The sequence below is a fragment of the Vombatus ursinus genome, unplaced genomic scaffold, assembly GCF_900497805.2.
Source record: "Vombatus ursinus unplaced genomic scaffold, bare-nosed wombat genome assembly UNPS02014809.1, whole genome shotgun sequence".
Lineage (NCBI taxonomy): Eukaryota > Metazoa > Chordata > Mammalia > Diprotodontia > Vombatidae > Vombatus > Vombatus ursinus.
Genome location: NW_020954587.1, coordinates 7,858,683 through 7,872,193, shown reverse-complemented (window position 1 = coordinate 7,872,193; position 13,511 = coordinate 7,858,683). Strand labels below are relative to the sequence as shown.

Genomic DNA, 13,511 nt, shown 5'->3' with positions numbered 1-13,511 from the left:
ATTTTTTACAGGTATTTGGAGGGGTTTGGGAGAGAGCTCAAGCAAGTCACTGCTTTACTCCGCCACCTTGGCTCAGCACCCCCCTCCCTCCCCCCGGGCTGCATGTTTTTATTTATTTATTTATTTTTTTGCAATGTCTTGACATATAGTTGAATTTCCTTGGTACTTGCTATTGGATAGTGAGTCTCTTGTAAAATATATGTACTTAGTTTTATCATTGAAACAGTTCTGTTGTTATTTCACTCTACCCACAGTATGGAGTACAGAATGATACCATCAGAAAAAAAAGACTTTCTTGATGTTTCCGTTAGCTTCAGCAGCCAAGCCAGCAAGGTCAGATAGGTTACTCTGCCACGGTGGCCGTTGTATTAACTGTAGACCTAGAACTGGGAGGGACCTTAAAGGACACCCAGTTAAGTACCCTTATTCTACCCATGAGAAGCCTAAGGAGCTCAAATGACTTGCGCAAGGTCACCCGGGTTGTGAATGTTTTGATAACTGTTTCAAGACCGCCAGTTTCCTTTGTAATCCTGCGTATTTCATTCTGTGCATTTAAAACCATTCGGCGAAGGGGTCTGTATGTTTCACCAGGCTTCCAAAAGGGCCCTGCTGCTTACGGGCTCAGAAAACGAGGGGCCAGTAAAGGAGGCAGAAAACAAGTGCAGTGGTTGCTAAGGAAGAGAAGCGGACAGGCCTGGTGTCTGGAGCCAAGAGGAGAAAGGATGGATCGTAGAATAACAGACCGAGAGCTGGAGAGCGCCTCAGGGGCCAGTTAGTCTGTGTCCCTTTTTTTATGTATGAGGAGATTGAGGTCCATGGTGTGACATGGTGTAGGAGACTTAAAATAGGTTACTGGGTTTGGAGATTATTAGGCCGTTGACCTTCGAAAAAGCACTTTCAGTAGAGTGGTGGGGAGTGGAACGTAGATTTTGAGAGGATTGAGGGAGGAAGGCAGCTGCGGCCAATGTGATTTGTTTTGCTTAGTTGTACTTTTTTATGGGAATGGATTCTATTGGGAAGGAATGGGAGGAAGGGAGATGTCATTGGAAAATGACAGCAGTGTTTGGTTTTTTTTTAATGCAATAAAACATTTTAAAATATGCTTTTACAGATGGTATTGTCCTACACACGTTGTGTGTGTAGTGGAGGCATCAGGTATAAAGGTTCTAACAGGACTTGGGAGCTCACTGAATTTGTAGAGTGAGACAGTTGAACAAATCAGAAGACTCATTTTATCAGCCTAGGGAACTGTGAAAATGATTGGGCCATGAACAGAAATAAGAAGTTGGGAAAATGGGTAAATGTGTGGAGTAAACAGGTAGTACTGAGTGTGAGGAAGGAGAGAGATTGGGGGCATGAAAAGTGAGGGTTTAGAATATGGTGAATTGAGATAAGTTGCACTGGATTTCATTACAGCAGCAAACTTTCATTTGAAGTGGTTTATAAGCAGAGGATAAGAGAGGCAGTATGGTGGTTCTTATGGCAGTAAGGGTTCTTAAACTGGGATCTATGAACTTGTTTTAAAAATGTTTTGAGAATTTTATGTCAACATATTTAGTTTTCTTTGCAATCCTGTGTATTTTATTTTATGCATCTCAAAAACATTTTGAGAAGGGGTCTCTAGGCCTCACCAGACTGCCAAAAGGGTCTGTGACAAAAAAAGGTTAAGATCCCCTGGTGTAGTGGATAGAGAGATGACTTTGGAATACCTGGGTTTATAATCTGTCTCTAACACGTGTCAGCTGGGGCAAGTCATTTAATCTTTCAGTGCCCCTTTTAATTTTGGGGGGGGGGGCAAGGCAATTGGGGTTAAGTGACTTGCCCAGGGTCATACAGCTAGTAAGTGTCAAGTGTCTGGTCTGAGACTGAATTTGAACTCAAGTCCTCCTGACTTCAGGGCCCATGCTCTATACTGCCCCACCTAGCTGCCCCGCCTACCCCATTTCATTCTAAAAAATTAAGTTGCAACTCTTTCAAAGAATGGGTTTCTTTGGGACTTTCCAACACCAGTGATTCTCAAACTTTTTGATATTATGACCCCTTTACACTCTTTAAAATTATTATGGGATACTCGTCTCCCCCCTCCCCCAAGCTTTTGCTTTGGATATATCTATCTATTGATAGTGTAAGTAAAATATCTCTTGGTATTATTATGAAAATAGTTTTGATCTTACAGACCTCCTGAAAGGGTCTTGGTACTCCTAGAATTATAACTTTGAGAATTGCCACCCTACATCAATGAAATCACTGGTACAGTATTTAAAAAAAAAATAAAATAAAGAGGGGGAATGGTGAGTCAACTTGAGGTACGTTTGAGCTGTGGTCTAATTTGATTATATATTACTTTCTCACATTATTTGTGTCCAGAAATAATCTTTGAGGGAGTGAGCTTTTTGGGCAGATTTGAGCTTGGTCGAGAAGGCAGTATAATGTAAAAATATGCAGTATTTTCTCATAAATAATTATTTGTAGTGGGAGGCAATAGTGACATCCACTGTGGAACAGTTCATTTGAATGATGAAGGATTTATTTGCTGTAGCTATTATTGTGTGACTTTGGACCAGTCATTTTTCTGAACCTCATTTTCCTTATTTGTAAAATGATTACTAGTGTCTAAGGTTCTTTCCAGCTTTAAAGTCTTATAATTCTTTTTGAACTTTTTAAAGTACTGCATTGTGTAGGCTTGTCGTCCTCCTTATAGTCACCCACTCAGTTTCTATTATTTTATTACCCTTGAAATAGGGAAGAGAGGCAGATGGTGTTTGAAAGGTGATGGCAGCTAGCATATCTCCAGGGACTAGAGTAAATATCTCTTTGCCTCTGCCACCCTGGTCTCATTATCTTTCAATCTAGCTTAAGTCTGAGGTACTATGTGGAGCCAAAACAAATACTTTGGCAATTCCTCTCTTCCCTTGGTGGCTAGCAGTGATTGGTTGCTGGCTGCCTCTCCCAAAGAAGCAACTACTTGTATATGATTAACCTTCCCAGATGTGTGGGTGTCAAGCCATTTTCAAGGCTTTAATAAGAGGGGGCGCTTCTCAATAGATAAAGAGTGCCATTCAAAAGCACTTATGCTATAAGATGAGTATTCAGTATAGAATAAACACCTAAAACAAAGATCCAGTTTGATGTAGTGTTTTAGTTAGAATGTGTCTTCTATATAGTTTTTTAGAATTTGAGTAGGTGTGTGTCCATTCTTTTCCAGGAGTAGAAAATGACCTAACTCTCAGTATACTTGCCATGCAAATTGATAGGGTCATTTGTGACACAACCAATAACTGTATGTTTCATTTAGTGCTAATCACCAGTAGCCTAAAGCACTTCGAAAATTTTTTTAAAATGTGGGGGGCTAACTTTAAAATCTAATTATTACAACAATTTCTTCAATCAGATAGATGGCATTTAGTACAAATTGGAGAAAAGCGTAGAATGGTGGAAAGAGCATTAGCTTTGGAATCAGAAGGCTTGGAGTCCAGTTCTAGCTCTGACACCATGTGACATTGTGAGTCATTTAATCTCTTTGATTCTGTTTCCTCATTCATTGAGTATTATATACTCTATTTACTACTCTTTGCCTCGTAAGATTGTTGTGAGATAAAAGAGATTGCATTTGAATTAAAAGAGATTGTATTTGAAGGTGCTAGTCCTACAGTGGTAGGATTTAGAGTTAGAAGGGACTTTTGATATCTTCTAGTCTACTCCCTCATTTTCCAGTTGAGGAAACTTGGATTAAGTGACTTGCTCAAGGACAGCAGTGGAGCTGGGATTCAAAGCCAGTGGTCTTACTTTTTTCTATTTGTGTCCCCAGTGCTTTGTATGTAATTAGCACCTTCATTCAGTCATTGATTCTTCTAACTCCCGATCTAATATTTCCCCCCACTAAACCAAATTGCCTTTAAAAAGGGAGGGCATGTAAATGAGTTATTATTCCTGTTTTTGTAATATAGATAAGTGACTTGTAAAATGTTACCTTTAAACATGATAGTGAAATCCAGAATAATGCTTACATATGCTATCATCAGTTCAGTTCTATTGGTGCAAGACCATCGTGTCTTGGATTTGGTGAAGAGAAGAAGAAGAGAAGATTTGGTTGAAAGGCGAAGAGAGTTCTTTCTAGAGTGAGCAGGTTGGAGACCTTTAAGGGATCATCTGTATTTACTATGTAGAAGTCAGTTATAAGAAAGTAGACATTTTGGAGAAGAAAAGTGATAAGAAAGAATTCAGATAAGTAGCGTCCATATACTTCTTTTTAAAATTGAGGAGACAACATGCAAATAATTATGATCAAACAAGCTTGTTTACTGTTCGTCCTTCATTCTCTCTCTCTCTTTTTTTTTTTGTTGTTGCTGAGGCAATCAGGGTTAAGTGACTCGCCCAAGGTCACACAGCTAATAAGTGTCAAGTGTCTGAGATCGGATTTGAACTCAGGTCCTTCTGACTGCAAGGCCGGAGCTCTATCCACTGCGCCACCTGGCTGCCCGTGTCCTTCATTCTCAGAGAGGGCCAGTGACATCAGGAGTGTGATGTCTTGACTTGCAACTGAATTGGATCTAAGTGAGGCAGGGCTGTGCAAAGTCATCAGCCTCACTCTCTCCTCCAGAGTAGAGTCCAGTGGTAAGATGTAAGTCAGGACAACTGGAGATGGCCCCTCAAATAAGCCATATGTGAGATAAAGTGGAAATAACAGAGGAAGGATACTGGAATTAAGAGGGATCCGGAAAGTCTTCCTGTAGAAGATGGGATTTTAGCTGGGACTTGAAGGAAGGCACAGAAACTAGAAGCTGGAGGTGAAGTAGGAGAGCATTACATACATGCATTGGGGACAGCCAGTGAAAATGCCAAGTCTGGAGATGGAGTGTATTGTTCAAGGAGCAACAAGGGCAACAAAGGGAACAGTGAAACTGGATTACAGAATACTGGCGGGAGAGTAAGGTGTAAGATCACAGAAGAGTTGGGGGGAGTTTGGTGGTGGCGGCGGCAGGGGGTATGTGTCACATTATGATGAAGGGCTTTGAATTCCAAATAAAGAATTTATATTTGATCCATTTTTGGTTTGCAAAACACTTTACAAAGATTATCTCATTTGATACTCAGAGCAGCCCTGGGGGCCTACGTGCTATTATTATCATCTCCATTTTATAGAGGAGGAAACTGAGGTATATCAACATTGATGCCCGAGGTTTCATAACTATTAAGTGTCCAAGGCCAGATTTGAACTCATTTCTTCTCGACTCCAGTGCCAGCACTCTATCCACTGCACCACATAGCTGCTGCTTTATCCACAGCCAGCTCCATACTTGGAATAGGCTGCAGCCTCCCCTCGGCTTTCAACCCCTAAGTGGCTTATGTTACTGGGCTATAAGCAGAGCTCTTCTCTCCTAAACAAACACTTGGATTAAGGTCTGGTAAAGTATTGGGTTTTTAAGATCTACTTGAGACAAGAGTCAAGAGTAAGTTATTTGAGGTTGCAGGGTATGCAACCTTGAGAAGCTTTTTAATTCTTCCCAGTCATGACTTTATATATGTGGCAGCTACCACCAAAAGAAAAATTATACCTGTTTAGGGTAATGAGGGCAGAGCATTTAGATTTAATTTATACATGAATAACAGAAGCAGGGACTTAGGGAAGAATGGGCTACTTAATATAGTTTTAAAATGTACACCACATTTTACTGTTTAAAAACTATAATTTAAAGGAGTGGGAAAAACAAAACCTGTTATTAAATTATCATAAACTCTGCTTCTCTAAACTTAATGGTACTCTTAGCATCTCCTTTCCCCCGGCACTGAAAATACTACAGGCATAGATTATTTTATCAATACTGTTCTTCTCATTTGAGCACTGAGTGCCCTCAAGTGGCTCATAGTGTCTTAAGCTTGCTTGTTCTGCTGCTCTTTGGAAGATCCAGTCTCTTTTCTGAATTTTCTTCGTTGCCTCAAACTGCCTTTTAAAAAGAAAGTATGTAAAATTGTGTTCATTTTACTTGTTCCTGTTCCACCCTGGGCTAGAGTTTATATCTACTTTGGATAGAGTTTATAACAAGGGCTAGATCCTTACTCATCTGGAATATTTCAAAACCCCAACAAAATACGATTTATGGATTATTTATTCATAAATGTTAGCAAAGCAGATTCAATAAAGGCTGGTTGGGACTAGATTCTTTTTGGGGGTGAAATAACACAGTTGAGGTGTGTTTGGGAGATTGTTTGCTTATTTGAAGAAAGGTAACTCAGAAGTGGTAAGGTAAAGAAATCCTGGCTTCTAGTATCTGCTCAAGGCCTGCCACGATTATGAGTTGAATGGGCAAGATAGAATCTACTTGTGTAAATTCCAGTGGATGTTTCAAACAAATCTACTTATATAAGATTAATGTGGTTTCAAACTAGTGAACTTGCCTTTGATTCCAGCAAAAATTCTCAAAAAGTTTTTTAAAAGGATGGTTTTGCAAGCTCTTAGGAAGGGTAGCAGTGATTCATACGAGCCAGTGTTGCTTCATGAAAAACAAGGTCATACCAGATTGACCTTATTTCTCTTCTCTTCTCGTTAGGTGAAGGGGATGCTTTTGACATACCAGATTGAACAAGACATTTGACGGGGTATTATTATAACTTTGTGGACAATATGAAGAAATATATAGGTTGAATGATAGTACGTTTAGGCGAATTTGAATTATATAGGCTGAATGATACAGGTTAAAAGACTAGACCCAAAGAGTAATCAGTCATTAATAGATCAGTAATACCTAGAAGGAGGTTTCTATTGTATTGCTCCAGAGGTTTTTTCCTAGGCCTTGTGTTGTTCAGTAGTTTTATTGATTATTTGGGGGAAGGACAAAGATTGCGTATTTATTGTATTTACCTGTGAGAGAGAGTTACTGGCAGGAAAAACTCACTCAAGAGCCAAAATCCATAAAAGATCTTGGTAGATTACAACAGTGAGCAGAAAAATGAAATTTGATTTCAGAATTGAAATATTGTACATTCCATCTATATTGTGTATTCATGTTGTGTGAAATACCTTGTAACAGTAACTGAAAGCAATAAGCAACTTTTGCCTTTCCTGTAAAACTGGCACTACTTTGAATCAACTTGAATCAACTTTTCTATCATGTTTCTTTGTTATTGTAGTGTTGGGAATATTGATAATATCCTATATTTAGTAATACTCTATAATGTTATGAAAAGGTGTTTAAAAAAACTGAGCATCTTAAGAAATTGGTAAGAAAGGTATCCAGTAGCAAATTTTACTACACAATAATAGATGGTTACTGATCTCAAGCATTTTTAGTTTGGTCTTTAAAGAGCTGTGTACAAATTTGACCATTATATCTTTTGTCCACATAGTCATATTGCTACCCCTGTCTAATTGTGCTTGCAGAATTTAAAACTGTTGGTGGAATTAAAAAGTGCTCTTTTAAATTCATTTCTCAGCATTCAATTTCAAACCCTGTGCTACCTTTTGGAAAAGCTGTTTCATGAGGAAGGCGGGTAAGCCCAAACCTTTGGTTTCCCTTAAAGCACTTTTTCTCTATTCTTTTAAGTATAACACTTTAAAAGTTTTTCTGTGGTTTTCTTTTTTTAAAGTTGAATTGCACTGTACTATTGGATCATAGATCTAAACTGGAAGAAACCTTTGAGGTCATCTAATCCAGAGGTGTCAGATACTCTGAGTCCAGCCTGCACCAGATTAAGATTAATTTGGAAATATTTAACAAAAATAAAAACATAGTTGAACATAAATAATGTTAATATGTGCTTTTAAAGTCAGTAAAGTCAGTATGTGGCCACAGTGATCCTTTTGGGTGGGCCCTTATTTCTATTTGAGTTTGATGCTACTGATCTAGTCTGTACTCCTCATTTTCCAAGTGAGAAAACTAGGGATTCTAGAAGAGAAGAAAACATCTTTGGCCAATCTGAATGTCTAAGTGCTTTCAACTCTATGTTTCTGCTAAACTGTAGCTACCCTATGGCTTCTATGTGATAGCTGAGGATTTCAGACAGTTTTATGTTCTGTTATTGGCAGATGGCTCCATTGGTATACTCGGTGTCAGGGCTACATTTATTCATTAAAGATAACAGACAAAAAAAGAGAAAAGGAAGCACAGGGAGAAATCTCTCAAGGTTGTAAAAGAGGTTTTCTTTGAATTTAAGAAATATTAATGTTTTCTAGGTAGAGGAATTTGACCAAAAAAAATCACTATTTTCACTGCCTTGTGAGTATTTCTTCAAATAGAACTAGCTAAAGACTGGTATTTTGCAGTGATGCAGTTTTAATAGAAATGGTTTTGTTTTCAGTGCTCCTTGAGGAACCAGCAAAGAGTATTAGTGCTCTGTGTAACTATCAAAAAGAAATGGAGCTATTAAGCTCATTAGTCAGTTTATTTAGACTCAGACTGTTGAGTGCTGTACAAAATGCATTCAAGAGAAAAGTACCCATCAAATAGCTAGACTGATCCCTGCTTACTCATATCTACCAATTTACCGCACGCTTACATCTTTTGCCAAACGAATAAAAATAGATTTCTTTTTATGTATGTACCTGTGGTCACTATACCTATTTTTGAATTCACAAATATGGAAATCTTTTCATATGTGCATAACATTATTCTATATTCACTTTCTTTATTTAAATTTTTATTTAATAGGTTTTATTTTTCTATCATTTCCTAATATATTCTTCCCTTTTGTTCCTCCCAGAGAACTATCTTATTTTTTCCCAAAGAATTAAGAAAAAAAGTCAGCAAAATGAACCAACAAATTGAAAAATCTGACATATGCAGTGTTCCACACATAAGGACCCCCACCTTTGCAAAAAAAAAAAAAAAAAGGAGGAGAAGGTTCAGTTTTGTGTCTCTTTGGGACCAAACTTGGTCATAATTTCAGAGCCATTCACTTTAAATTTTGCTAGTTTTTCTGCTTGCCTTGTCAAGTATATATATTTTTTAAAAACCTGCTAAATTTACTTTGCCATGGTTCATGTAAGTCTTCCCAGATGTGATTCTCTTTTGTACTTCAATATTTCATATAATGCAATAATATTCCATTATATTAACCTGCCATATTTTGTTTAGCAATTCTCCAATTGCTGGTTAACAACTTTATTTCTAGCTATTTACTACTATAAAAAAATTGCTTCTATAATTATTGATAGGGGACCTTTTTTAAAAGAATCATTTACCCTCTTACATATTCAAGTATGAATATTCTTGAACTCTGTCAGATACAGTCAGTCCCTCATCTTGGTTCAACTCTTATCTCTTTACCATATGGCTGGGATGCTTCTAATAGAGCCTGCCATGCAAATACTCAAGAAATAACGTCCAGTGTATCTCTTTAGGTTATTTTAAATTCCCTGTGAAGTGTTGAGCATTTTAGAGTATGATTTCACATGCATGCATTTTCTTTTACAACATGGAAACATGTTTTGCTTGACTGAACGTATATAGCCTATATAAAATTGCTTGCCATTGGTTAGGTGGAATGAGAGAGAGAATTTGATCTCAAAATTTAAAAAAGTAAGTATTAAAAATTTTTATGTAATTGGGGAAAAATAAAATTTAAAGGAAAAATAATTTCACATGCCTACATGAAAAATAAAATTATTAGTCTAGAAATTTTCCATGTCTACTAAGAATTCAGTAAAAAAATAATTTATATGATAAAGTCATTATTATTATTTGGTATAGTCTTGTATATGTGTAATGCTGAGACTTAGCTGTTTTTTGCGTTTTGATTGCCTTTTCTATCTGATCATAGAGCAGTAAAAAAGCTGATAAATTCATTGACCTTGCTGTTTCATAATTGATGTAGACATTCGTATGCCCTTTGTTCTTCATTCCTTATGTTTCAACATTTGGTTAACCTGAAGACAGCCATATATATAAAATATAAATTATGTGTATGTGTATATATATATATATATATGTATATGTGTTTATAAGTATATGTATGCAAAAGGATTTTGTTCTTTTCCGTATTTTTTTCCAGTTGGCAGAATTGTGCTTAGATTTAAGAAAAAGAATCTGGGTACAGATCAATTCATAGAACATAAAATATTTTGAAACCCAGGTTTGCTTTCATTACTGTTATACTAAGCAATACGGTGGATAGAGCTGTAGGCCTAGAGGCTGGAAGACCTGAGTTCAGATCCAGCATCTGACACTTAACTAGTTGTGGAAGAGGGAAATTTGCTAATTTCACAGCTTTCAACACAGAATTGGGGTAGAATTCCCCCTGTGCCAAAGGTGTCATAAATCATGGTGATCATGCCTAGTGGCTTTTAGAAAATTACTGATAATTTTTCCATTTTTATCAACCAAATGAGAGGAGGGTAGATTAGAGATTATTAACTATGACAGGAAGCTACCTACTTCTCTTTATCTATTGAAAGGAATTGCTTATTTAAATATCAGTCTAAAAATATGTAGAGGATTCTATGTAATGTTAATTTGTGATTTCATAAGTTTTAGGCTTATGGTATCATAGATTTAGATATAAAAGTGGTCTCAGAGGTCACTGAGTTAAATTCTCTCATTTTACGAGTGAAGGAAACTGAGGCAAGTAGAGATTTGAGACTTATTTCACCCCGAGAGATAAGGTAACGTGCCCACTCATGAAGTTAAGTTAGAGGGAAAGAGGAACCTAAATCCATTGCTTTTTTTCTTTTTTAAACTCTGCCATACTGCCTCTCATTTCCTTAATATGATCTAGTTCAGTTATCTGAACTAAGAGCTAGCATTTTTTTTTTTAGCGAAACAAATGACAGCATGTAGTTTGCAGACTCCCTACCATGGTCCTCTAAAAGCTACTCCTTGTGCCATTGGTTGGGACAATTGTTCATTCAGAACCATAGCTCTGAGCCTTCCATCTGTGTGACTCCTCATACCCAGACCAAGCTACATCATATATAAATACAAAGCAAAAGGCATTTATTTAAGCACAGAAGCAAAGTAAATGAAAGGAAAATGTTCCTCACAGTAAAGAGGCACAATCTTCATTACAGTTCCATAATGCCAGTGGGAATGGAAACAAACATACCCTGGACAGTCTGTACTTCTGAGCTTCGTGTTCTAAGGAAGACCATCTCACAGCAGTGTTAGTGCAGTCTGTTAACAACCTACCTGATCTCACTGTGACCAGTTGGACTCTCAACTGAAGGCCTTTTCTGATTCATCTTTTTAAAAAGGTTGCCTAGAGATCATTTTACAAGCATTTATTAGTCATGTACTTTGTGCGAGGTGCTATGCTAAGCTGTGGGGATGCAAAGAAAAAGCAAAAAAAAAGATTTCGGTATGCTAGGAGCTTACGTTCTAATGGGGTTACAAAATAAAATAATAACAATATCATGTTAGTAGGAGCTTATATTTATATAATGCTTTAAGATTTGTAAAGTACTTTCTATGTATTTTCTCATTTGATCCTCACAACAACCCTGTGAGGTAAGTGCGATTATTATTTCTGTTTTGCAGATAGAGAAACTGAGGCACAGAGAGGTTAAGTGAATTGGCCAGGGTCACATAATCAACAAACATTATTAAGTACTTGTTATTTGCTGGTTAGAGATAAGTTTATTGGTATCACTTCAGATTGACCATCATATGCAGATACTATATTTCAGTTTCTTCTAGTTGGGAAATGTTGCTTTATGTCATATCATTTCAAGTCCATAGGGAAAGGATCTGAGCAATCTTGACCTTTATAATTTGTAATTATTATTGTCCACATTATCATCTATATGTGTAAATTAAGCATGTTATGTGTTTAGACAATTTAAATTAGTTTAAAATAAGTTTAGAAAAATTCTTAATATAAACTTCAAGAAATATATAATGACAACTCATTCTTCATCAGGAGGGGTTTATTGAGGATGAGTAGCTTTGCCAGATAAATAAAATCTATTCCTCTTTAAGCCCTGATGCTTGTTCAGTCTAAGTTTTTAAAAAATGACTCTTTCATTAAGTTTACATGCTTCTAGAGTCATGACTTGTTTTTCTCATTCAGTGGCTCATATTTACCAGGTAACATATTCCTTCTGATTCCATTGGCTTTTGGAGAGCTAGATCCAAATTCTCGTCAGGTACAAAAGATTATAGGATTTAGAGTTAGAAAAAACCTTAAGAGATTATTTAGCTAAATTTATGAGAAAGCCTAGAAGGGTTAAATGACTTGCCCATGGTCACATTGGCAGTAAATAGCACAGACAGTATTCAAATAAAGGAATTTTGATACCAGATCTAGTGTTCTTTTCATGACCTCTTTGTTTTGTTTTGTTTTGTTTTGTTTTGTTTTGTGGCAATTGGGGTTAAGTGACTTGCCCAGGGTCACACAGTTATACTAAGTGTCAAGTGTTTGGTCCGAGGTCACATTTGAACTCAGGTCCTCCTGACTTCAGGGTCGGTGCTCTATCCACTGTGCCACCTAGCAGCTCCCTCATGACCTCTTTGTATGCTGAACATAATCCATCTCCTTTGAGGACTCAGGGTCATCATTTTGAACAATTTTAAGTGACATCCTCAAAGCACATTGATACCATTTGCCTCAAGACTGAATCCTAGATCTCTTGAGTTTTTCCAGTTGACTTTCTTCTGTATTATCAGCTCTCAATTTTTGCTGCTGTTAAGTGTATTATTTTAGATTTTTTTTTATTTCACTATTCATTTGCTACTCTTAAATTACTTGGTCATTGATTTTACAACCTTAATTTTTACACAAACACCAATATATAGCATTTGAAGAATTGAAGTACTGTGTTGGTAAGGTTCCTGGTTAGAGGTTAGCTGTGCTAATTTATTCTTCATCTTCATTTCTTCTCCCCACATAGAACTGTGACCTTCACAGACCAATTTTACCCCCACCCCCAACTGATCCATTGAGCCTTAGAATTCTACTCTGTGATTTAATTGTCTTTATTGGTGAGTGCAAACTCTTGTAATCTATATCTCACTGACCCCAAATCATGCTTCACATCCCTTCCAATCATTCACCAGGAAACCTCGATGTCTTAGGGCATCTTGACATTTGCTCTGCCGCAGTGCACTGCAGTTCGCTTCTCCCCTGACTCCCTCTCCCAGTATTAGCATATTGCTTCAAAGGCTCCAAGCATTTTCTTTGCCTGTACCCCATGTCTGGAACCCCATGTACCCTTTCTCATTTCTACCTCCTGATTTCCTTGATTCCCTGATTTCTTTTAAGTCCCAGCTAAAATCCCACCTTCTACAGGAAGTCCTCACCTTCTCCTAATTCTTATGCTTTCCCCCGTTAATTAATTGTACATATTTGTTGTCTCCCCCATTAGATTATGAAGTCTTTGAGGGCAGGGACTGTCTTTTGCCCTTCTTTTTGTATCCCCAGTACTTAACACTGTGCTTAGTTCATAGTAGGTACTTAATAAATATTTACTGACTGACTGACCCTGCGGCTCTACTCGAAACTCCTGCGACTCCCCAATCCAAAACTCTCTTCCATACACACACACACACACACACACACACACACACACACACACACACACA

General features: G+C 37.2%; 1 protein-coding gene across 11 annotated transcripts in view; it reads left to right on the top strand.

Annotated features, from left to right (window-relative positions):
* The window catches only part of CASK (calcium/calmodulin dependent serine protein kinase), a 395,225-nt gene that overhangs the window by 20,883 nt on the left and 360,831 nt on the right, over nt 1-13,511 (top strand). For 7 of the 11 annotated variants that reach the window (XM_027875616.1, XM_027875620.1, XM_027875610.1 and 4 more), the window contains exon 2: nt 7,432-7,488. The exons of the other annotated variants lie outside the window; for them this stretch is intronic. In XM_027875616.1, the coding sequence (XP_027731417.1) occupies nt 7,432-7,488 (57 nt within the window). The remainder of the gene's footprint in view (nt 1-7,431; nt 7,489-13,511) is intronic. 11 annotated transcript variants of the gene reach the window in all.